The sequence below is a fragment of the Brassica rapa genome, chromosome A02 (genome assembly GCF_000309985.2).
Source record: "Brassica rapa cultivar Chiifu-401-42 chromosome A02, CAAS_Brap_v3.01, whole genome shotgun sequence".
Lineage (NCBI taxonomy): Eukaryota > Viridiplantae > Streptophyta > Magnoliopsida > Brassicales > Brassicaceae > Brassica > Brassica rapa.
The window spans coordinates 23,521,361-23,547,498 of record NC_024796.2 but is presented as its reverse complement, the minus strand read 5'-3'; the positions used below and the strand labels follow the sequence as shown (position 1 = coordinate 23,547,498).

At 36.3% G+C, this 26,138-nt stretch overlaps 2 protein-coding genes and 1 long non-coding RNA gene across 8 annotated transcripts; 1 reads left to right on the top strand and 2 right to left on the bottom strand.

The window, feature by feature from the left end:
* On the top strand, positions 1–9,131 carry LOC103846002. Its single transcript, XR_004454839.1, has 2 exons — positions 1–941; positions 1,293–9,131. It is a non-coding gene; the product is annotated as an uncharacterized LOC103846002 (long non-coding RNA).
* Positions 5,173–12,979, bottom strand: LOC103853801. Its single transcript, XM_009130712.3, has 6 exons — positions 12,901–12,979; positions 12,692–12,803; positions 12,526–12,624; positions 12,311–12,397; positions 12,107–12,220; positions 5,173–12,028 (listed from the first exon to the last, which is right to left on the bottom strand). Exons 1-6 carry the CDS (start codon positions 12,952–12,954, stop codon positions 11,739–11,741), a joined length of 756 nt encoding a protein of 251 aa, XP_009128960.2. The 5' UTR covers positions 12,955–12,979; the 3' UTR covers positions 5,173–11,738.
* Positions 12,846–25,918, bottom strand: LOC103853874. Of its 6 annotated transcripts, XM_033283807.1 has the most exons (10): positions 25,046–25,918; positions 24,894–24,963; positions 24,696–24,772; positions 19,880–24,604; positions 19,677–19,782; positions 19,490–19,588; positions 19,288–19,377; positions 19,085–19,207; positions 18,574–18,992; positions 12,846–13,956 (listed from the first exon to the last, which is right to left on the bottom strand). In XM_033283807.1, exons 4-9 carry the CDS (start codon positions 19,898–19,900, stop codon positions 18,673–18,675), a joined length of 759 nt encoding a protein of 252 aa, XP_033139698.1. In that variant the 5' UTR covers positions 19,901–24,604; positions 24,696–24,772; positions 24,894–24,963; positions 25,046–25,918; the 3' UTR covers positions 12,846–13,956; positions 18,574–18,672. The 6 variants fall into 6 exon arrangements, with proteins under 6 accessions (XP_033139698.1, XP_033139699.1, XP_033139695.1 ...); XM_033283808.1 differs by having other exon boundaries at positions 18,574–18,719; positions 18,753–18,992; positions 19,880–25,918; XM_033283804.1 differs by having other exon boundaries at positions 24,696–25,918.
* Positions 25,919–26,138: the final 220 nt, after the last annotated feature.

Here is a 26,138-nt window from a genome sequence, read left to right as displayed (position 1 = left end):
ATGTATTTCCAAAATCAAATTCTAACTAAACAATCATGGCAACAATAATTAATAAACTAACTTTTAATATTCTTTGTCTTTTCCTTTTTTATTATACATATGTGTGTTTGAAAATAATTAATTTCATATATACATTTCGTAATTACATACATTATACGGTAATTATTTTACTAATTCCACATATACATAATAAATAGTATACAACAATTTTATTATATATAGTCATAAAATTGTGATCCACAAAAACAGTTTATACAACAATTTTATTATATATAATCATAAAATTTTGATCCATAAAAAATAAAAATACATTTGTGTGACTTTACACGTCATATTCTAAATAAATAGATGATATAATTTAGGATTTGCATGATAAAATAAAACTACTCAATACAAACTATAAAACTATTGTGTTTAGAAATGTCATATTAAAAAAAAATTAAACGGGTAAATTTTAAAATATATATTGTCACTTATACAAATAAATATTCATTTATAAAAAACTAACACCCGCGCGGGTGCGCGGGTCAAGCTCTAGTAAGCTATTAAAAATTATAGGCTAGTCCAACAATTAATACATTTTCTGAAAATCTTTGAAACCATCTATCTTGGTGGCAAGGTCCTTTCTGTTTTACTACCCTTTTTGATTTTCGAAATTGATTCCCATTATTAAATCGGGATGTGAGTAAAGCTAGAGTCTTTGTTTCTGGGTTTATCTTAAAACTTGCTTGAATTTTCTAGGGGTTGTTGAGACAGCTTGTCTTATGGCCTCTGATGGTTATAGCGGAGAGGCTTTTTTATTCATTTTGATGGTAAAGGGTGGCATGTAATGAGGTTTCTCTACCATTTTGATTCCAGATGAGCGTGTGGCTACTGAGCTAAAGAAAGCCATCATGCAAGCCTGCACTGAGAAGAAGCTTACCCAGTCCCAACTTGCTCAAGTAAATTATTCTTCTCTCTCTTATTATTTACCTTCAATCAGGAAAGTGACCTAAAGAACTTGTAAGAAAGAGTTATCTTTCATGCTTTCTTGTAATGTCGTAAACTCTGTCAAGAGTAATTTTTTTTTTCATGTAAGAAGGATCAACCGTTGAACGTTTGCTTGATGTATCACTCTGAAACATATATTTCATTATAAAAAATAGCACACTATATGGTTTGGTATGCGTATGGAGCTGTTATTTGAATCATCAGATCATTGATATTGATCTTTTTGGTTGTTGCTGTTTTAAAACAGCTCTCTGTCAACAGTCATGTCAGTTGGAGACTGATTGTTCTTGTATGATCATCAGGTTTAGGGAAGAATGGTGAGCTGGTGAGAAAATCGAGTGGGAACAGGAGCCCTAAGTCGATTGTTGAACCAGCAAAGTATGTAGAGAAGCCAGCCAAATGGGGGAATCAGAAGGTTGCTCCACGAAACATCCACCAGCCTCGTTGAAGTGGGGATTGTGTTAACTAGTCAGGGTATGTTGTATCTTTAGCCACTATACCTTTGTAATTTTTAGTATTTGCTTTCAACAAGAGAACATGTGCACACACATATAACAACAACAACAAGAAAACAATGTTTAAATTTTTTTTTAAGAACCTTTAATTAAGAGACTAGCATTGGAGCATAAAAATATTAGTCTCTTAATTTGGTCTCTTAAGTAATATTTATTGTTTAAAAATGATTAAGAGACTCAAAGTGGGTTTTTGGTTTAATGATGCTCTTATTCCTTATCCTTCTGAAAACAAAATCAAATTTTCATACTTTGCATTGACTTTGGATGTAATACTTTCTAGATAATAATTGGCAAGTTTCTCAAAATCATCATTTCCTTTACTTGGCAGGGGCATCAGCACCGAGAAGCCATCAATGTAAGTTGCTGACTTGTAACACTGAAGATTACTGAAGAAAGCTCCTCCGTAACTTGCTGCTATCCTATCAAGCTCTCTAGACTTGATTCCTTGCCACCACATATGACACAGCCATTGCATTAACCCCATACATCTACTATGTTCGTAACATTGCTCATATCGTTTCCACTTATCATATTCAGTTAATACTCCACCAGGTTCCCATACTCTTGGACTGTGATCAACGAGAATGATCATCTGCTCCTTACACTTCCAGTCATAGCTCTCAATCCCAATCAACGCTGCTAAGTTAAAATCAGTGCATACATGAATCTTTAACGTGAAATGAGTCTTTGTAGTTAACCCCAACACTTCATCATGACTGAGGTACGGCTCTAAACATTCAAGAGAAACTCCAATACCAAGAGCAGTAGTCACGATCTCCTCTTGAAACCGAGCATCCATATCTCCAAAAGGCCTTGAGAATATCTTCACATCAAGCTTTATCATCATTGAACACACCAACTCTATCATGTGAAGCCATCTCATCATTCTCATAGTTGCAGAGCCTACAACTATTAGAACACATGATTTCCTCATCTCTTGACTCTTTAACAAGCAGTGACATTAGCTTCTGATACTTAAAACCATAAACTGCCAGCTTAACCCATACTTCTAGATTAAGATGAGGAAGTACCTTGAAGCTCATCTTTTCATTCACCATCCAAGTCTGGGTTTCTTCTGCCGAGAACACCTCCAAAGTATTATGTAAACAAGTCTCATGAGTTTTGGCGTTTAACTTTAGCACTACACCATGCTTGAGGTACTTGTCTAAGCAGTTCCACGGTGCTTGCTTGCCTACAGACCCACCTGGCTCCCATACAAGATGAGCCTTTTGAGACTGACAAGCTTGGCTTATTTTCTCAGGCAATACATATATTGCCTGGCCATGTAAAACTGCTTCAGTCTAAAGCATCTGTCGATCTGGCTTGACCAGACATCCACCTGGTTCCCATATACGATCAGCCTTTAGAGTATGTTCCCCCACCATGTGTTGGATCTTATTACCAAGAGAGAAACTCATGTTTTCTTCTGCATCACTTTCGTTTTGTTCTTCTTTCTGTCCTGCAACATCAAAGATCTGCAAATCTGAAGTGAAACTCTCCAGCGATTCATAGAAAGAATCTGGCTTCATCATAGTTTTGGTAACAAACTCATCAGATTCGACCAAGCTTTCTTCAAGGATGAGCTCGTCGTTGTTTTTAGTCACCATGGCCTCGTCACTCTCAGTCACGAGAATCTTCACTCCTTTGTGCTTCAAATTATGATGACCAGGTGTATCTCAATCATCACAAAATATGCATAACCCATTTGACATCCTGTCATAAACTTCCTCACATGAATATTTCAGAGGCATCATGCGCTGAGCAGCCATGGAAACCGATTTGCCGAGGATGGATGGCTCTGATACCATTGTAACAGGGAAACAAGTAATGATAGATGAACATGATGATAGAGAGAGTTAGGGTTTAAGAAGATTGTTTTAATGTTTGATTGATTATTCCCAAAGGGATAAACGTTTACATATAGGGTTTACTAAACCAAACGACTAAACCATAAAGCTAAACCAATTATTAAAGAATTAAACCAAAGAGATTAAATAACTAAACCAAAAGGATAACCAGTTTATCCTGTCACATTGCTGCTCTTGCTCTCCCTGTATAGCTGAAGTTCCCTCTCGTGGCGAACCTACGCAACAATCACAAGATAACCAAAAAGACAATAACTCAAAACCAATTCTGCCTTACACCAGTCGCAAAAAGACCAAAAAGGAAAGAAACTTGTGCGACACGAAACGATGTGTGTTTATGTTTTACGTTCTTGATGCAACACGCTCACAGGTCCTTTGATTGCCTTACGGATCCGTTCATTGTGTAATCTTAAGGAGTCTGGATTTTTGAGTACAGATTAAAAAATCAAATATACTATAAGATTTTCCTTTTATTCAATTCTTTTTGTTTTTTTTTTCTTAAGCTTTGTTTCGTTCTTTATCATCCAAATTAAAAAAATATAGAAAGAATGAAAAAAAGGAAAATCTTGGCCACTATTTAATAACCTCTCTCATTCACTTGTGCGTGCTAATGTTAGAAAAAAACAATGTTTGAGAGAGGAGCAAATTGTTCGTTAATAATGTTGGAGAGTGGAGAACAAGCAACGATTGATATTGAGGCAACTGTGTCATGCAAGTGTTCATCCAACACTTTAGAGATAAGACTAAAGCGCCATACAGAAGTGCTTCTCGTACACCAGCGTGACGGATCCGTGGACATTATCGGATCACAGAAGGCTCCTCCATTCCCAATCCCTCACATCCTCCTAAAAGACATCGGTAGCTTTGATCCGCACAACATCGACCCTCTTCTCCAATTAGACCCTGTTTTGTGCAATCATATTTATGTTATAATCGCTTCCAAAGCAGCCGAGGAGCGAGTTCCAGGGCCATTATACATCTCCCTATACGTCACAGTCACCCCACACAGATTCATAGGGGACGATATTCCTTTCCCTGAACAAGACGAGGAGATGGAGACATGCGGCATTTGTTTGGAGGAGCTAAATCCGAGGGGTGAAATCTATTTCGACATGCCAAATTGTTCTCATCAGTTTCATGATATATGTATATCCAGGTGGTTGAGGCGTAGCAAGACTTGCCCTCTCTGCCGCACTTTTGCTGATTATGATGATTGACAACCATGCATCTCTTCTATTTTTTTTTTTTTTTTTGTCAAACTTATTGAATTCTGTTTTTTTTTTCTCTAATTTTTAATGTTCATGTCAGATTTCTTGTCTCTCACTCCTTCCTTGTGATTAGGGTTCACTTAATAATTTCTCGGATTTTTCTGACCCATCTTTGAAAGACATAGTTTACCACTCTGTAGCATAGCTTCTTAAGGTTAATTTATTTGCAACTCTAACCCCCAACAAATTGTGTTTCTTCAAAAATCGATTTGAGACATCATCACCATGTTCCTCTGGACCAAAACTTGACAAGACCAAATTCCATTTTTGTACTGAAAACTATATGATTCTAGGAACCAGTCTAAGTCTCTTCTCTGTCTTCACCTTCTTCCTCCATTTTTCGAACATAGCTTGTGTTTTGATATGTCTGTTCCACTAGCGTTAGAATTAAATGAATCTTCCTCACTCGCTTGCTCGATCCAACTTTCTGATAACTTCTTTGAAATCACGCCAAAAATCAAGCACTCTTACGCCAAATACCTTCTTTTGATATGTCATTCATGTTGAATCAATGTTTTTAAACTCTGCTTTTCGTTTTTTAACACAAATAGTATACACGCAAAACTCGTGCTTTTTGTTTGTTTTTGAACAACTTCTTTTAACCTTAAAAAAAACCTTAGGAGCCGCAACAACATGATCATGGTTAGAGTTTCGTAACGAGTTGGACATATTCTTTGAGATAAATACGGTCCTTCAGGTTTTGGAGCGCTACGATACATGATCCGAGTTTTTATACTCTGGTTCTGACTTCTTGTTTGAGACAAGTTCCATAAGGTAGAACAACATTAAATTAAAATACAAACCCTAAAACACTTAAAAAATTCGTCAAAACAGTTTTTTTTCTTAGCCGTCCATTTTCTAAAGGTTTGAACACTAATAGGGAGTAACATGGTCATACATAGATTATATAGTTCAAAAAAGACATGGTCATAGATTCCACACAAGTAGTATACACGCATACGACATATATTAACACACACGCAGACACACAAATCTCTTACCACAAAAATATGATCTTAAAATGGTTGTTTATGGTCTTCAAATGGTTTTACTCCACTTCCTATGTCCTATCTCCACAAAATGTACGTATGAGTGAAGCATTATTCCTTATACTTTCTCAACAATGAAATCAAAACTGCACACTTTGAATTCACTAATACATTGGAGTGGGCTGAGACTATTATCTCCACTGCCTTTTGGAAGAAGGCAACTGAAGATAAAATAAGCTTAAACTAGAGCCAATTCTCTGTTTGTCTCAGATCCGATGGTAACTTAGTTTGACTCATTATTACTTATCTTATTCACATATCTACTAATAATAGCAATCCCAATTAATTTAAAAGGTTGTGAATTTCACTTATGTTGAAAGGTTGTGTATTTTCAACAATTAAAAATTGTGATTACTTAAATTGAAAAGTTGTGACTCTTCATATAAGTATTATTACAAAAAGACACAACATTTTAATTCAAAAGATATGACTCTTCAAACAAATTTTTGAAAATCTATAAATGGTCCAATGTTCATGCCTTCTCAAAGCATAATTTTCATTAATCAAATAAAATGGTGAAGAAAAGAACAATTAATAATAGCAAACCCAAACAATGTTGAAAAATGGTGTGTTTTATAGGAATTTTATTTTTTTGTTAAAAGTTGTGTCATTATATATTAAGACATGTCATTTCATTATTTGTTTCAAGAGGATGGGGATACACATAAAAGGAGAGATGGCGAGAGAAAACATCGAGACTGCGGTGGTGGTGAAAACAGACAAGGGAAAAATTCAGAGAGAGAGAGACACGCTTGTTTGTTTCCATAACAAAAAAATTCCACTGTACGTGATGGAGAAAATCTGTAGGACCCTTGATGATGTCGTCTCATGGTTTGGTGCGGTTGTTACGCTGCGGGGAGTTAAACCCATTTTGAAACTCATTTTTCATGAAGTTATTTATTTTCTATGGAGAGAGAGGAATACCCGACATCACTCCTCTGTTCTAAAACCGGCCTCCTTGGTCTTGATCAAGATACTGCTTCTAAGAGTCTGACTTTGCCTAATGTGAATCCACTCCCCGTTAAATTCAAAATCGGTAGAAAAGAATTCATCAAAATAAAACATCAACATCATTATTATTTTAGAATCAATTTTTTATTTTATTTAGAATCAATTTTGTTTACCCCAGGACTCATACATCACTAGCTTTAGACATTCATATTCAAAACCGAAGGATTTCAAAAAATAACATTTAATGCAAGAATTGATTGCTCGCTTGATTCAAAAATGGGAATCACAAACTTGAAGGAGATGAAGCATTTCACTGAGCCAAGAACTTTTGCTTGTCGATGAAAATGTAGGCTTTATAATAAGTATTTTAAATTTTGATTCTGTTTATTCATCTATTTAAATTTTATCCTTTTTAGAGGATTTGATATAAAAGCTACTATTGATCATCCGCTAATACATTATACACTTTCAAAGAAGGATATATCTACCATATTAGTAACTTTGACATAAAAACAATTAATGATCTAACTGTGATCGAGAGAGAAGATTAGTTTACTGTCCCAAGTGAGCGAGAAGATTTTACGGCTTTTCGAGAATGACGACCAACTGGATCAGACGCTAATGAATGGAATCTCCCAAGAGAATATGAATAACAACCTTATGCAGGAAGCCCTGGAAGAAAGGTGGCCAAAGTATATTACACTTTGCTGCTGTTCTTGGTTACAGATGGGTATCAGAACCTACAGTAGTTGCTGGTGTAAGTGTTCAAGTGGATTGTTCGTTGGCCAAAAAATAAAACGCAATTCACTCCATCTCATCCCACGCATTCCTAACCATTCAAAAAGATAATGGATTAAAGAGACATTCAAATAGCGTCAATTGGATTGATTTATGTTCCTGGAGCAAGCGGTGAAAAGAAAATTAAAAGTGGCAGAAATCAAACAAGATATCAAACAGACATCAAACACGTGCAAGAGAAAGATTAATTTATGTTCCTGGACATCAAACAAGAGATCAAGACATTGATTTATGTTCATGGACAAATACGTATTTCAAAAAAAAAGGAGGAAGATTAACACAAATTAAAAGTGGCAGAAATTAATTCCTAAGAATTGTATCTTTTCATCAAAAACTGAAATTAATTTTGTTTTTCCAACATGCAACTATTGGAATTTTGTTTTAAAATAGTTATAATATTTTAATAAGTGTCTTTTTAAAATTATTAGGTTTAAGAGTCATGTCTTCTCATTATAAAAGTTGTGTCTCTTCAGGACAATAATTGAGATTAATTTATTTTCCAGTATGCAATTATAGGAAAGTAAAAATAAAAAGTAGTTACAAATATATCAAGAAGTGTCTTTCTACTTTTTTTGGAATGCAACTACTGAAATTTTCTTTAAAACTATGTATAATATTTTAATAAGTGTCTTTATTAGTTTTGAAAGTCATGGATTCTAATTATAAGAGTGTGTCTTTTCATAAAAAAAATTATGTTTTTCCAACATGAAACTATTAAAAAAGTTTTTCAAAGTAGCTAAATCTCAATCAATAAGTGTCTTTATACAATTCTTAGTATTAAGAGTTGTGTCTTCTCATTATAAAAGACAAATTAATTTTCAATTAGTTGTTAAAATATCTCAATAAGTGTCTCTTTTATAATTATGTGTCTTTTCATATGCAATAGAATGTCTTTTGTAATGTTTTGTTTATTCATAATATATTGTAAATGTACTATTTTATAGTAACTAAATATTCTTGAATCCAAAAAAAAGTTAAAAGTTGTTTGTTTTCATATTTAAATGTGCTTTTTTCATCTTAAAAGTTGCTTTGATGTAAAAGAAGTTAGCAAAATATATAAGTATGTATTTTTCATCTTAATATCATGTCTTTTTGTTTTAATAATTATATTAGTTAAAGTTTTTTAAATGTCTAAAATATATGAGGATGATTTTTTTAACAGTTTAAGTGAATCATTGCAATTATTTGGTGGAACAGTTACAACTGATTAAATAGAAGATTGCAACTGTTGATCATATAATTTTTAGTAATGAACCATTGCAATTTCTCGTGATTAACCACTGCAACTGTTGGTGATTGTAATTCTTGGTGATAACTCATTGCAACTTTTGGTATTAACTAACCATTGCAATTTTTCATCTTCTATATAAAAAGTTTTGGACGTTAACAAATTAAAAACCAGAAAATCACAAAAATCACAAATAAACTAGAAAATAGAGAGATTCATTGTTAATGATCATTAAAGATCTTTGAAAACACATATAAACATGAACTCTTTTTGTTATGCTTATATCTTAACCTAAACATGTAATTTTTTTTGAAAAACCAATAACATTCTAGAGTATTTTTATCTCAATATTACTTCGACTGAATAAGAAAGGATATGATGATTATACTTTATGATTCTTGTGATGAAATCAAGCCATGACATTAATTTCGACTTGTTCTAATTCAACCCTAACATTTTATTTTATTTTTTTAAAAAAGAAAGATAGCAATCGTGATTCATGTTTGATTTGGTTTGATGTTGAATCAATTCACCGACTGACTCTTGGTACTCACAACTTTTATTTGTGACTTTTCACATCGCAACCATCACAAAAGTCAACCGCTTGCATATCATTTAATTTCTCAGAACTATTTATGCATGCACACATTAGTATCAAAGATTGGTGACTTTTCATACTAACAACTTAGGAACCGTTAGTTTCAAAAAAAAAAAAAACTTAGGAACCGTCAACTTAAACACAGAATCTATAATATTCTATCTCACGCATGCACATGTCACTAAAATTCTTGAATATACAAAGGATATTATTCGTGCATGAATCTATCCAGAACATTCAAGCGTGTGTTCGTAGTGTATTGCAAGAAACATTTCTAATTTCCAGAACTTTTACGCAACAACGGTTATGATGTGCCTAACAGACCATGCGCATATACATGATTATGAACACACGTTTGATCCATGTAACATACATTTACCAAAAACTACAATCGTTTCCTTTTCGTTACTGTGAATTAGACAAATTTAGATGGCATACAAATGAGAAGGGACCAGTAAATATAAGTCAACAGACTTTTGCTACGGTATCCAATTTTCGTGATATTTTTTCTCAGAAAAAGAGCAGATAATTATATATATAAATATATAAATAGTTGACATATAATTATTAATTTTTAAAAAGAGTACAAACTAGTAATTCTAGTATGGTCTTTTAATAGGAAAATTTATTTAAATGTCATGAAAAAATAATTGAAATTTGTTCAGGAAATGGAACTAAAGATCATGTAACAATTTGTAAGAAGAAACCTTAAAAGATGGAGACACACTTGTATGCAACATTTATTCTAATATAAATATAACTGGAACATAAAGTTTTATATAAATATATTTAATACTATGAAAAATATATTTTATATATCGATATTAGATTTGATTATTTATTAGGTGTCAAGAAGAGTTGATTGTTGGTTTATATACATAGTCTTTTATAATGTTTAATAACGATGTTTCAAATATTCTAAATAAATCACTAACCGAATTAGTCGAACTTGTAAGTTATTATGAATACATAAAATGATAATTCTATTTATAAAAATATTTATGATATTAAATAAATAATATACACGAAAAATAATATATATTAACGATGATGCCAAAAACAATGTATTAATGTCATTTTGAGTGAAAATCTTGTTGGTCAAGAATTTTTTATTCTGTAAAAATTAATTCATGTGACTTTAGTTCTAATTTTGTTGGGATAACAATCATTAAAATATAAAAAAATGTTACTGATAAAATTGTTGACAAATATTATTAGTTGAACAATATATAATATATGTATTTATGTGTCTTTTTAATTTAAAATGTTTTTATTGATAATTTTTGGGTTTTTTTCTTCTCATTTTACTTAATATTATTCATTTTAAGAGTCTATGGAAAGTCATGATATATTTTTTTCTCTTTTGTGGCGTATAAACTTCTTTAAAGCAATAAAAAGATGTTTTATATAAAAATATAAATTATGCAAAGTAGCATATATTTTTTAATTAATGCGTTCAAGATAATAACTTAGAACATGCATAGAACCTTCAATGTGTGTGTTTTTTTTACCAACTGGCTATAACTTTTAAGTTATGGGGTATTTTTCACGTAACAATTGAACAGTTTATGAATATTTCTTAAAAAGTTTATTAAATAGTATTTTTTCTTATGAAGACATGCATCCTATAATATACTAAAAAATGTTTTTGAAGTGTAACCTTTCAAAAATGTTTTTATTTTTAGGGTTTAAATAATATTTCAGATAAAAACGAATTTTTTTACATCAATGTATTTTTAATTTTTGCTTGAATAAATTTAAGTATGTTTAGACTCTTTTTTAATTAGTTTCAAATGTTTAGTTGTTTTTGAAAGTTTTAAATAACTTAGTTAAATGGATAATAAAACATATATATCATTTGGTATTTACATATTTGTAATTTTACCGCAACCAAACCTATAAACAAAATAATATAGATTTTTAGTACTTAAATAAAGTAATAAAGTTTCATGAAACTAGGTTTGTAACACATCTATTTTCTCTACTCATAAAATATAACATATTTATTTTATAAAATGAGTTTCTCTACGATATCGCACGGGTTCTTTGCCTAGTTATTACAAATCTAGAGTCAATTTTCATTCAATTATCGTAGTTTTGACTCATTATTACTTATCCTATTACACATGTTATAGTACCTATATATGTATGACGATGTGACATTTAAATATTTGTATCAGAAAAGATGGGTTAAAAACTACAGTATTAACCGAATTATGAAAAAAACTCCATCAGATTGTAACTGTTTACATGTTTATCCCTCCTCCACAATACAAAGCTTCGAGAAACACGATAAAATTGCTCCCCAGATGTTTTTCCAAACAGCGTAGCTAGTACTAGTAGTAGCATCTAGGATGATAATAAGAAAGTAAGCAACATGTATATGTGTCATACGCAATATGAAAAAAACTATGCTAATGTAAGAACTGTCCATGCGTTTATTGTGGCAACTGTAGATTCTAATCGTGCAGCTTCTCTACTTCTTCATTGAGTCACCTCTCTCATTCTTCTCTGCTTCTTTAATGTTACCTTCCTCTTTCTTCTGCAGCTTCTCTGTTTCTCCATCACCACCTCTCTCTTCTGCTTCCCCAAGTCGCTGTCTCTTGGAGGATCCGGCAGCAGAAGGATGTGGTCCAAATCCATGTCCATCAGTCAGTAGCTCGACCATCTGATCTGTATCACTCTGAATCTTAGGCAAAGTACTCAAACACTGTGTTTTACTCTGAATCTGGTCCAAAGTATTCAAAAACTGCTGCCAAAAGTCGTCTGCAATAAGAAACCAACACACAATGCTTGAGATTCAGAAAGAGAAACAGAGAGGAAAGCTGAGAGTAGTTTAATTACTGGGGTAAGCTGGAGAGGCTTGAAGGTTTTGGTTCTCTAGAGCATTAGCATTATTAGCTGCTTCTTGCGGCACTTGAGCAGCGTATCTCTGGACATTTGGAGAATTCCACAATGCTATAAACAGAAGCAAAGACAATGTCAACAAATAGTTTTAGGTGAGAGACAGTGTGAAACTCAAACAACAAGAAACACGAGTTTATTTACGGCGGCGAGCAGAAGGAGGAGGTGGTGGAGATAGACGTTGCTGCTCTTGCTCTCCCTGTGTAGCTGAAGTTCCCTCTCGTGGCGAACCTACGCAACAATCACAAGATAACCAAAAATAAAAAAAGTCAAAACCAGTTCTGCTTACAACAGTGCACGACCAAAAAAAGAAAAGAAACTTGTATGACAAGAAACGACGTGTGTTTCTGTTTACGTACTTGATGCAACACGCTCACAGGTCCTTAGGTTGCGCTCACGGATCCTTTCATTGTGTAATCTTAAGGAGTCTGGATTTTTACGTTCAAGAAGACCCCAAGCTACACAAAAATCAAGATTCGAATTACTGAATCATAAATTGATGATCTGGAGAGAAGAAGTTTTTACCTTCGTTGATATCTTGACGTGCGAATTGATACCGACTCTGTAGATATCTCTGTGTTTCATCCTTGCTCATGTAGTTATTAATGCACTCCTTGACCATGAGACCAATCCGAATCTGAGAAAAGAATAGAAGAAAGAGTTTGCTGCAATCAATCGAGGGAAAGGGTTCATAAACAAACCCTATGGAGATTCTTGGATCGATCAAATCTTACGTGTTTATGGAGTTCCTCTCTCGGAGTACCGCCAGGAAAAGGAAGACCTACCATTTTCTGAAACTTTCACAAGTCAAGAGACCCCTCTCTCTCTGAGTTGGCGTTCTTGGAGAAGAAAGAGAGAGAGAGATAAACAATTAGTGAAAGTGGTTTAACGGAAACAAGATGGAGAGAGGGATTTAATTTGCTTGTTTAATTGATTATTTATGGACTTTTAAACAATCATTATTTTGAGCCTTCTTAGTGTGGCTCATTTGTTGTTATTGGGCTGACACATAATTAATTCATGTAACCTACCGTAAACAGCAAGAAAGTAACTTTTACCCCGGCAAATTCAAATGGTGGAAGAAAAACTTGACTTAATGACTACTACGTTAATCTTTAGGTTTAATATTAAACCTACATTAGTCTTTTTAATACTAATCTGTTAGACTGCTGTTTTGGGCCTTTCTAGCCTATTTATCCTTTTTTGAGCTGATGTAAATAGCAAGAAAGTGACTGTTTATTATTGGTAAAGTTTGTAAAGATGTTAGTATATAACAGGAAGCAGATGTAAGTGCTTCCACTTATAGGATCAAATTCCAGCTTTTATTTTCCTACTGTGCTGTCTTTACTCTGCAGCTGAAGGTGGGAAGTGGAAAGGTATTCGCATAGAAACTTTCTTAAATATCTTATACAAATATGTACCTTCCTATGCTAATAGAAAGCCTGGGCCTAACTTGTTAAATGTTTAGTATAATAGATATGCTCAACAAGTCTCTAGGCTTCATGGTTCCTACTCATTAGATCATCATTTTTATGGGCTTTTGCATCAGAAACACTTGTGCTTCTTCTTCTTTTTTGGGCTATATTATGCCACACAAATAAATGGATCGAAGTTTGAAAGAATGAATATATGTTCTTTAATTTGTTACATGTTTGTATCTCTTCTCAACAACACAAAAGCCTCGAGAGAGCCCAACAACAACAAGTAAACTGAAATTTTTTGCTCCCCAATGTTTTTTAAAGTGCGTGTAGAATGACAATGAGAACATAAGCAATCATACCAACATGTATGTATTGTATATATATGTAAATATAGATAGTAGAGGATCTCTATGTAATTAGTCTACTCCTAAACCCTACTCTCTATGTATATAAATACTCTACAAAGGCTCTAGTAATATTATCACTTTCCATAATTTACATGGTATCAGAGCTTATGCTCCTAAACCTAGCAAAACTTTTCTGATCTCAAACTCAAGCCGTCATGAGTTCTTCCACCAACACCACTGAGGCAATCTCGCTCAACCCCAACACGCTGCTGCATATCAACATGTCAAACGTTTCTAAACTCACAAGCACCAACTACCTCATGTGGAGCTTGCAAGTTCATGCCCTCCTGGATGGTTATGCTCTCGCAAAGCACCTTGACAGTTCTCCTGTTGTCCCACCACCAACACTAACCACTGGAGATGAGGTCACAGAGAACCCTGAGTTCGTACGCTGGAATCGCCAAGACAAACTCATTTACTCTGCTCTCCTTGGTGCCATAACTCAACCGATCCAGCCAACCGTGTCACGCACGACAACTGCGTCACAAATCTGGGAGAAGTTAGCTTCGATCTATGCCAAGCCAAGCCGCGGACATATCAAACAACTCAAAGATCAACTGAAAAACTACACTAAAGGTACTAAGTCCATTGACGAGTACCTTCAAGGCGCCGTCACCAAGTTTGATGAACTTGCACTCTTAGGCAAGCCTTATGATCATGAGGATCAAATTGAACTGCTACTTGGAGGCTTACCTGAGGAGTACAAGAATGTGGTTGATCAGATTGAAGGCAAAGATGTTGCTCCGAGTGTCACTGAGGTCCATGAACGCCTGTTGAACCATGAAGCAAAACTCCTTGCTGTTCGTGATACCACAGCGTCGGTGATCCCTACATCGGCCAATGCGGTTCAACATCGACAGAATTACTCCACCAACCGCAACAACAACAACAACAACAACAGGCGCTACAACAACAACTCCTACAACAGCGACACCACTCAGCAACGTTCGGATACACGCCCATTCAAACCTTACTTGGGTAAGTGTCAGTTCTGTAACACTCAGGGACACAGTGCCAGACGTTGTCCTCAGCTTCAGGGTCTCCAACCTGCTCTCAACCAACAAGCAACCAGTCCTTTCCGTCCTTGGCAACCGCGTGCGAACCTCGCTATGAACTCGGGTTATCCAGCAGCGAACTGGCTCTTGGATTCTGGTGCTACCCACCATATCACCTCTGATCTCAACAACCTTGCTTTCCACAACCCGTATCAAGGAGGAGATGATGTCCTCATTGCTGATGGGTCAGGTCTACCCATAACCCATACTGGTTCATCTACTCTCTCAACTCCTACTCGCGATTTATCATTGAAAAACATTCTATGTGTTCCTCATGTTGATAAAAATCTCATCTCTGTATATCGTTTATGCAACACTAATGGTGTTTCGGTGGAATTTTTCCCTGCTGCATTTCAGGTGAAGGATCTCAGCACGGGGGTCCCATTGCTCCAAGGAAAGACTAAGAATGACTTGTATGAATGGCCGGTTAACAACTCCTATCCAATGGCCATGCTCACATCGTCCAACCCCAAAACATCTATCTCTTCGTGGCATTCTCGGCTCGGCCACCCTTCTTCTTCTATTTTAAACACTATTGTTTCTCAGTTTTCTCTTCCTATTGCTTCTAGTACTCAAAAACACTTGTCTTGTTCTGATTGTTTAATTAATAAGAGCCATAAACTGCCTTTCACAAACTCCTCTATTCTCTCATCTCGACCTCTTGAATACATTTTTAGTGATGTCTGGTCCTCACCAATTCTTTCAGTTGATAACTACAAGTACTATGTGGTTTTTATTGATCACTACTCGAGATATACATGGCTCTATCCTCTGAAACTAAAATCGCAGGTGAAAGAGGTGTTCATTGCTTACAAAGCACTGGTTGAAAACAAGTTTCAGACCTCCATTGGCACACTGTTCTCGGATAATGGGGGTGAATACATTGCCTTAAGAAGTTTTCTTTCTACTCACGGCATCACACACCTGACCTCACCGCCTCACACACCACAACACAATGGTCTCTCGGAGAGAAAACACCGCCATATTGTTGAGACTGGCCTTACCTTGCTGTCCACGGCATCGATACCAAAGAAATACTGGACGTTTGCCTTCTCTACGGCCGTGTACTTGATCAACCGTCTCCTCACCCTACTCTCTCGATGCAATCGCCGTTTCAGATATTGTTTGGAGTAGCACCAAACTATGAGAAGCTGAGAGTGTTTGGGTGCTTATGCTTCCCTTGGTTGAGACCATACAATGCTCATAAGCTTCAAGACAAATCTCAACCGTGTGTCTTTCTTGGATATTCACCAACTCAGAGTGCTTACTTCTGTCTTGATCGCACTACAAACCGCATATATACATCTCGCCATGTCCAGTTTGTCGAGACATTGTTTCCATTCCAAGAAAAGGCAGCGGTTAGTGATCCACAACCCACGAGCACACCTCCTGCTCCAGCCTCTGTTGCTACAACGATTCCGGTCAACAATGTCATGCCACAGCAACAAATGGGACCCGTGCCTGAGACTCTTCACCCCACTGCTCCTCCTCAGCCGCAACCTCAGGTATTACCTTCTCACTCTTCACCTACATCATCTTCTTCCTCCTCAGAGCCCACTGCTCTTTCTCAAAATGAATCACAAACCCCGATTCAGCCAAACCTTGCTCCTTCCAATGAGCCCACTGCTCAAGAACAAAATGAGTTGCAACCCCCAACTCAGCAAACACAACAAGAAAATATATCCCAAACACAACCACCCATGTCAGTTCAACCTATTGAACCAGAAAATCCAGCTCCTGAAAACCACCAAAATATCCATAAAATGAAAACCAGGGCCAAAAATAACATTACAAAACCTGTCCAAAAGTTAACTCTTCATCTTGCAGGACCCAAGCATCAATCTCCAGAACCAACAACAATTATTCAAGCTATGAAAGACAAAAAGTGGCGAGATGCTGCCATTGCAGAGTTTGATGCACACATTGTCAATCACACGTGGGATCTTGAACCACCATCACCGGATCAAAATGTTATTGGATGCAGATGGCTCTTTACAACCAAGTATCTCTCTAATGGCCAGGAAGAACGTCGCAAAGGGAGACTTGTTGCCAAGGGATATACACAACGATATGGAGTAGATTATTCAGAAACATTCAGTCCTGTTATCAAGTCTACCACCATCAGACTTGTCATCGAAGTTGCAGTAACAAAATCATGGACCTTGAAACAGCTAGACATTAACAATGCATTCCTCCAGGGTGATCTCACTGAAGTCGTCTATATGATGCAGCCACCCGGTTTTGTTGATAAAGATCGTCCTGATCATGTATGTCGCTTGAGGAAACCAATCTATGGTCTTAAGCAAGCCCCACGCTCTTGGTATCTCTCGCTCAGACATCATCTTCTCACTATTGGCTTTATAAACTCCACTGCTGATGCCTCGCTCTTTGTTCATACACATGGCCATATTGTCACATATGTTCTTGTATATGTTGATGATATACTTGTGACTGGAAGCGACCCTGCTGTTGTTCAACAAGTTCTACAATCTTTTGCTGAAAGATTCTCCATCAAAGACCCAGTTGATCTACACTACTTCTTGGGCATTGAAGCAGTTAGGACTCCTCAAGGACTCCATCTCATGCAAAGAAAATACGTCAATGATCTCCTCAGTAAACAGAACATGGTAGACGCCAAGCCAGTGTCGACTCCATTACCAACCTCACCGAAATTGACACTTGCTGGTGGAACTCTTCTCACCGATGCGGCTCCTTATAGATCGCTTGTTGGTAGTCTCCAGTACTTGGCATTTACTAGACCGGACATCTCCTATGCTGTAACTCGTCTCTCACAATTCATGCATCAGCCGACTATGGAGCATTGGCAGGCAGCTAAACGTGTACTCAGATACCTTGCCGGTACTCGCAGTCATGGTATCTTCTTTCACAAGAACTCTCCACTGGCACTACATGCTTTTTCCGATGCAGACTGGGCCGGTGACACTGATGATTACGTCTCCACTAATGCCTACATCATTTATCTAGGACGAAACCCGATTTCTTGGTCATCTAAGAAACAGAATGGTGTTGCCCGCTCATCAACGGAAGCAGAATATCGAGCTGTTGCCAACACAGCTTCAGAGGTAACATGGCTTTGTTCCTTACTGTCTGATCTTCGCATCGACCTTCCCACTGCACCGGTTATCTACTGTGACAATGTTGGTGCTACCTATCTCTGTGCCAACCCGGTTTTTCATTCTCGTATGAAACATATTGCATTGGACTATCACTTCACGCGTAACATGATACAAGCTGGTCAGTTGCGGGTTGCTCACGTTTCCACTAGAGATCAACTCGCAGACGCATTAACCAAACCACTCCCGAGGAATCTTTTTCATCAAGCTTGCAGCAAGATTGGAGTGACTACAGCCCCTCCATCTTGAGGGGGCGTATTGTATATATATGTAAATATAGATAGTAGAGGATCTCTATGTAATTAGTCTACTCCTAAACCCTACACTCTATGTATATAAATACTCTACAAAGGCTCTAGTAATATTATCACTTTCCATAATCTACAGTATGTGTCCTCTGGTAATAGAAAACTATGCTAATATAATAAGTAAGAACCGTCCATGCGATTATTGTGGCATTTGTAGATTCTGATCTTGCAGCTTCTCTGCTTATACATTGTCACATCCCTCATTCTTCTGCAGTTCTTCATCGTTACCTTCCTCTTTCTCCTGCAGTTCTTCACCGTTACCTTCCTCTTTCTGCTGCTGCTTCTCTGCTTCTTCGTTTTTACCTCTCTCTTCTGCCTCCTCAGCTCGCTGTCTCTTTAAGGATCCGGCAGCAGAAGGATGTGGTCCAAATCCATGTCCACCACCGGTCAGTAGTTTGACCACCTGCTCTGTATTGCTCTGAATGTGACGCAAAGTATCCAAATGCTGTGTATTACTCTGAATCTGTCCCAAGGTATTCATAACCCGCTGCCAAAAGTCGTCTGCAAAAAGACGCCAACACACAATGTTTGAGACTCAGGAAAGGTACAATGAAAGAAACAGAGAGGAAAGTTGTGAGTAGTAGTCTAATCACTGGGATAAGCATTAGCATTAGCAGCTCTGGAAGGTCCCGCTTGAGTTGGAGGAAAAACAGCATCAGCATAAGCAGCAGCTTCTTGTGGTGATGCAGCAGGAACATTTAAATCAGGCAACAAAGCTAACAGAAGCAAAGACAATGTGTCAACAAACAGTTTTGAGTGAGAAACTCAAAGAACAAGGACACGTTTGTTTAGTTACGGCGACAATAAGGAGGAGGAGATAGACGATATTCTTTCTTAATCCCACGCACTTTACGTCTCCTTGCGGAAGTTACCTCTGGTGGTGAAGCTACGCAACAATCACAAGAGAATTAAGAAAAAAATAAACTAAAAAAAAAAGATTCTTAATCAAAAAACGAAACTTGTGCGACAAGAAAAGATAAGGGTTTCTATTTGCGTACGTTTCGCAACGCGCTGAGGGATTCTTGCATTGCGCCCACGGATCCTTGCATGGTATGCTATGAATAAATCTGGATTCGTCCTTTCAAGATGATCCCAAACTAGACAAACAAATAGAGAATCTCGAATTTTATTGAAGGTTTTTGCATCTCAGACCCCATTTAATGATTCGGAGAGAAGAAATTTTACCTCTGTTGGTATCTTGAATTGGGATTACATACTCATTCTCTACAAATCTCATAGTTTCGTCCTTGGTCATGTTCCTTTCAATGCAGTCCTGGACGATGACACAATACTGAAACAGAGCAATGAAAGAAGAAAGAGTTTGCTTTAATCAATCGTCGTAACAGATTCATGAATCCTAAGAGATTCTCGGATCGATCAAATCTTACGTAACCGGGAAGATCATCCATTTTCTGAAACTTTCACCGAGCAAGAAGAAGGACTCGTGGCGTTCTTGGAGAAGAAATAGAGAGAGAGAGAGTCTGAGAAACAGAGAAGGAGAGCGCGAAACTAATTTGCTCGTATGATTGATTATTTATGGATCTATTAGTATTAATTTTGGGCCTTTTTATGTTCGGCTCATTTGTTCTTATTTGGCTGACACGTAATTGGTTCGCTAAACCTACCGTAAGTAGCAAGAAAGTGACTTTTCAGTTTTCATCTTTGTCAAATTCAAATGGTGGAAACATAAGTTGACTTAATGATCGCTACAATCAGATTTGCTTTTTGATTATATATCAGTTTGAGAAAATCATTGAAGCGATGAAGAAAACAGGTAATGATGAAGATCTCTTGCGTCGTATCTCTATGAATTGATTCGATAATTAAGATTTTAGAGCGAAATTAGTTTACTTGTTTGATTTATTATTGGGCGAATTTCTAAACAACCAAATTCTGATTAGAAATTAAGGATATATCATTGATTTTAACATAATTAAACCATAACAATTTGATCCAATTTTATCAGGTATTACCCTATTATTTTTTAAGTTGCCAATAATATTGGGTCAAATGGGGTTAAACGGTCATGTAATGCCACCAACACCACACACTTGCTTACCACATAAATATGCATCCGAATTTTCTATATCATATCACTGAAGTAGAATAAGACTCCAAATCCACTCACAACTCCGAAATACTAAATTATACTCCAAACCTTGACCTCCTAAACACTAAAGCCTAACCTTAATAAACCTCACCCTTCCCTCTAAATGTTAAACCCTAAACCCTAATTACTGTAATCCAAATATAAACCCTAAATCCAATTATCAAAATCTGAAAATAGTACATAATGTAATATTAAACTATACTATATAAATATGAATTATAGAATAGACTTAGACTTGTAAACTAGAAATTGGTAAATAATGAATTTGAAAAACAATCGATAGTGATAACAGTACTGATCGTACATGTGTAGGTGATGAGTCGGAGTAACAAAAAGTATATATGTTTGTCAATATCAATGAAAAGTAGAGATGTAAGAATTATTCAATTTCTTGTGAATGGTACATAAATACAAGAACCATCCCATACCATTTAGTTTGGTAATTTGCGTGTTCTATGACTCATCAATGAAAGAGTACTAATATACAACCATTAAATATAATATAACATGAAAATATCTTATTATTTATTAATGCACACAACAAAAAAGAGAAATTTTGAAACTGAAAATCACAATAGATTGTTAATTTTCACAAAAATAGTATAGAAATGCAAGAGTGAGAGATGACTATACTGAAATAGTATAGTAACCTTAAATAAATAATTGCACTAAAGAATACATACTACACTATAACTTCTCTCACGGCATATAGTATAGCCGGCGAGTTCATCTTCTGCACATCTTTATCTTTTTCAGACATGGCCATACACGTATTCACTGGTCCGGAGTAATTATTATTCACCATACTATCGCAATGCGACATACCATGACAGTTTTAAATAAATAACAACGAGAAAAATTCAAGATCGACAAAATTAAATGAACTCAAAAAAGAAATCGCGATGTCACCTCGTTCTCTTCGGTGCTATCTTCTCCTCCAAACTCAATTTCACAAGTCCAAAATCTTTGCTCCTCCCTCGCCTTGAGACAATGGATATATGAAGAAGAAACATAGATTTGATAAGAAGAGGAAGAAGAAAAGAAACTGAGAAAGAGATGTGCATCAACGGCAACCATAATTTATTAAATGATTTATTTAATATTTATTTTAATATATAATTCTCAGCAGGTTACATAAGTCGAATTGAGGGGTAACACAGCATTATTACATAAAATACATGTATTGTAGATGAAAGTTAAGGTTTTTTAGCTATCAAATGAATTATAATTTTTTTGATAGCTATAGGATGCAATTTTCTTTTATTATTTATGTACCTCTTTTAATATTAAGAGCTAATGAGTTAGAAAATAAAATGATGTTATGTACCTCTTTTAATATTAAGAGCTATTTTGTTGTTATCTGAAAAACCTTTTCATAAAAAGTTAGAAAATTTGAAGACACAAAACACATAAATAAATATAAATAAGTAAAATTCTTAATTTTATATAATCGAAAAAAGAATATTGAGTGATTTTTAAGATTTATTTCTATATAGTGAGTATATGTACAAAAATATGTTTTTAAAAACTATAATACATAAGAATTGTAATAATTAATCATTAGTCTTTTAATTAGTAATGCATGTATTAATAAGTAATTTTAAAATATTTATGTCTGCATACGCGGACAGAACACTTAGTTATTTACTAAACACAAGAATATAATAAAAGACTTTGTTAACAGAAGGACCATTGTTATTAACAAAAAAAAATGATAGGAGGAAATATTTAACGATGAAGAAATGGTTGTCTCACACGGTGCTACCCCTGGAGGCTCTGTCGATAACAACAACAAAAATGTAACATCTCGATTTTTGGTACATGTGGAAAGATTTAAAGAATTGATTTGGCTACCCATGTCACCAAAATTGACTTACTTTTTCCGTCATACATCTGTTAAGAACTCCAGACTTAAGCGTGCTTGGGCTGGAGTAGTAAAAGGATGGGTGACCTATCAAGAAGTGATTCGCGATAGCGTAAGAGTGAGGCCAAAGTACGGGGAAAGATCATGGGTGATTGCAGGGTTAGTAAACAAGATTTTTGGGCTTTGAAAAATTAACACACCAACCGTTAGAACGGGATAGGGACCACAGGCCGAGTAAGCGGGGGTGGGTGGCCTATTAGCCATGGGCGGTCGAAGCGTTAGTGGTATCAGAGCTTGTTAGCCATATCGATTCTGACCCGAGAGGTGTTTTGAGACCTGTCGGGGGGCGCAACGAGGACGTTGCGTTCTTTGAGAGGGGGTGAATTGTAACATCTTGAATTGTGATATATGGAAATGCTTAAGAGAATTGATTTGGATACTTATATCATCAAAGTTGACTTAGATTTTTTGTCACACATCCGTTTAGAACTTCAGAGTTAAGCGTGCTTGGACTGGAGTAGTGAAAGGATGAGTTATCTATCGGGAAGTTATACGCGATACCATGCGAGTGAGGCCAAAGCACGGGGGAAAGGTCGAGTGGTGATTGCAGGACTGGTAAATAAGAATTTTTGGGCCTTGGAAAAATTAACGGACCGACCGTTAGAACGGGATGAGGCCCACGAATCGAGAGAACGGGCATTGGTGGCCCACTAGCCGTGGCCGGTCAGGCTTTATAAGTTGTAACATCCCGAGTTGTGATATATGTAAAGACTTAAGAGAATTGATTTGGTTACCTATGTTACCAAAGTTTACATACATTTTCCGTCACACATCCGTTTAGAACTCTAGAGTTTAGTGTTCTTGGGCTGGAGTAGTGAAAGGATGAGTGATCTATGGGGAAGTGATTTGCGATACCGTGCGAGTGATGCCAAACTACGGAGAAAGGTCGGGTGGTGATTGTAGGTAAACAAGACTTTCGGGCCTTGGAAAAATTAACGGACCGACCGTTGGAGCGGGATTGGGCTTATGGGCCGAGAGAGCAGGCATGGGTGGTCCATTATCCGTGGACGGTCGGGGCGTTAGAAGTGGTGTCAGAGCTGGTTAGTCATCTCGGTTCTGACCCAAGAGGCGTCTTAGGACATGTCATGGTGCGCAACAGGGACTTTGCGGTTTGTGAGTGGAGGTGAATTGCAACATCCCGATTTTTGGTATATGTGGAAAGGCCTAAGAGAATTGATTTGGCTACCTATGTCACCAAAGTTGACTTACCTTTTCCGTCACACATCCGTTTAGAACTCTATAGTTAAGTGTGTTTAGGTTGGAGTAATGAAAGGATGGCTGAACTATTGGGAAGTGATTCGCGATAGCATGTGAGTGAGATCAAAGCACGGGGAAAAATCATGTGGTGATTGCAGGGTTAGTAAACAAGACTTTCGGCCTTTGGAAAATTAATACACTGACCGTTGGAACATGATGGGACTCACAGACCGAGTGAGCGGGTGTGGATAGCCCATTAGCCTTGGGCGGTCGGAGCATTACAGAAATCTGGAAGAAACTCCTGGGAAATGGAAGTCCTAGCTGAACAAGTTCCTCAGCCTTATGCTTTCTTCTCATTACATCATTCTTTTTTTATTTCTGCACTTCTCTTTTGGTTTTATTGTTATAGGAATAAGCATCACAAACAATTGTGTCTAACCAGAAAAAAGATAAATTTCTCCTCAATGTTTCTATAACAGCGTAGCTAGTAGTAGTGTATAGGTTGACAATAAAAAAATTCGCAACTCTCTCTCTCAATCATGGATGTCGAGACTGTCCATGAGTTTATTGTGGAAGTTGCAGCTTCTCTCTTTCTTCATGGTGGTCTCTCTTTCTCGTGCAGTTTCTCTGGTTCTTCTTCATCACCTTCCTCGTTCTCATGCAGCTTCGCTGTTGCTTCACTGTTACATCTCTCTTCTGCCTCTTCAGCTCGCTGCCTCTTGGAGGATCCCGCAGCCGAAGGATGTGGTCCAAATACATGTCCATCGGTCAGTAGTTTGACGACCTGCTCGGTATTACTCTGAATGTGACCCAAAGTATCCAAATGCTGTGTATTACTCTGAATCTGGCCCAAGGTATTCATAAACCGCTGCCAAAAGTCGTCTGCAAAGAGAAACAAACACACAATGTTTAAGCTTCAGGAAAGGTACAATGAAGAAACAGAGAGGAAAGTTGAGAATAGTAGTTTAATTACTCGGATAAGCTGGCTGCTGAGAGGCTTGAAGGCTTTGGTTATCTAGAACATTAGCATAAGCAGCCGATTCTTGGGCACTTGTGATGGAGCAAAGACAACCAATGTAAAAAAAACACAAGGTTTGAGATTCAGCAAAGCACAGAGGAGAAAGTTGAAACTTGTGTGACAAGAAAAGATATGTGTGTTCTATTTGCGTACGTTGTGCATTGCGCAAACGGATCATTGCATAGTATGCTATCTGGATTCGTCCTTTCAAGATGATTCCAAACTAGAAAAGTGTATATTAAGATTTGAATTATATTAGATTTTTCCTCGGGCCATTAATGGTTCGGTGAGAAGGAGTTGTTTACCTCTGTTGGTATATTCATGTGGGATTAGATATTTATCCCATAGATGTCTCACAGTTTCATCCTTGCTCATGTTGTCTTCAATGCATTCCTCAACTATGTCATAAAACTGAAACAGAGAAAAGAGAGAATAAAGAGATTTGTTGTAGTCAATAGTGGGAAAGGATTCTTGAACCCTAAGAAATCAAATCTTACTTGTGCATGGATTTTCTCGGTTTTAGAACCGCCAGGAAAAGGAAGACCTGCCATTTTCTCAAACTTTCACAGGTCTGGAAATCTCTCTAAGATATCTATATTGGCGTTCTTGGAGAAGAGAAAGAGAAGTTATCTAAGTTTATAATATCACATATCTTAGGTATGTACATATGTTTCTTGTTGTTATCTCTACAATATATTCCTAGAATATCTCCTCTCTAAATTCTTCTGTTATTATGTAAATAAATCCTTGTAACGTACTTGGTTAAGATAAAAGAAATACATTATCATTTTTTGGTTAAGATAAAAACTGGTTACCAGTCTTAGGGCACTCACACCATATAAAAAATAGTTACCATCTAATTCCCTTTTTATAAGGTATGATTGCCCTATGCCCTAAGACTATGGTAACCATTTTTTTTCAAATATAAGGTTTCTATTTCTCTTTGCGATGGCAAACAAACAACTGATATCACCATCAATCCCAAGATGCTGTGGTGAACATGGCCGGAGTCTCCTCGACGAATTACCTAACTTTGAGCATTCAAGTCAAAAGTCTTCTTATAGGTTATGATCTCCTAAAATTCATCGACTCCAACCAGCGTCATCAACAATCTTCTTAAACAAGTTAAAGGCTAATGTAATTTAGCCAATTCGACTGATTATGATCTGAAATGATATGTTTACTGTTTAAGGTGAGTTTGGTCTCGGTGAAGTAAACAATACTAAAAATGGGTCGAACAGAGGCGTTTATTAGATTTCGAGATGATGTTACAAAGGTGGAGAAAGTAAAAGCAGGCCGGAGCTCGTGAGAGCTTAAACCGGAAAAGTACAAATAGCAGAGAGATGATTGTACGGATGATAAACCCTAATCTCGCCGCTAAGTTTGTGTAGCTAAGTG

Coding starts and splice junctions, on each gene's coding strand:
- LOC103853801 (XM_009130712.3), bottom strand. CDS start 12,954: ATGGTAGGTCTTCCTTTTCCTGGCGGTACTCCGAGAGAGGAACTCCAT. Junction 12,221..12,310: donor TCCTCCTTCTGCTCGCCGCC/GTAAATAAACTC, acceptor TTCTGTTTATAG/CATTGTGGAATTCTCCAAAT. Junction 12,029..12,106: donor AGCCTCTCCAGCTTACCCCA/GTAATTAAACTA, acceptor TTCTTATTGCAG/ACGACTTTTGGCAGCAGTTT.
- LOC103853874 (XM_009130775.3), bottom strand. CDS start 19,900: ATGGATGATCTTCCCGGTTAC. Junction 19,783..19,879: donor TGGATGATCTTCCCGGTTAC/GTAAGATTTGAT, acceptor GCTCTGTTTCAG/TATTGTGTCATCGTCCAGGA. Junction 18,993..19,084: donor TAATGCTAATGCTTATCCCA/GTGATTAGACTA, acceptor GTCTTTTTGCAG/ACGACTTTTGGCAGCGGGTT.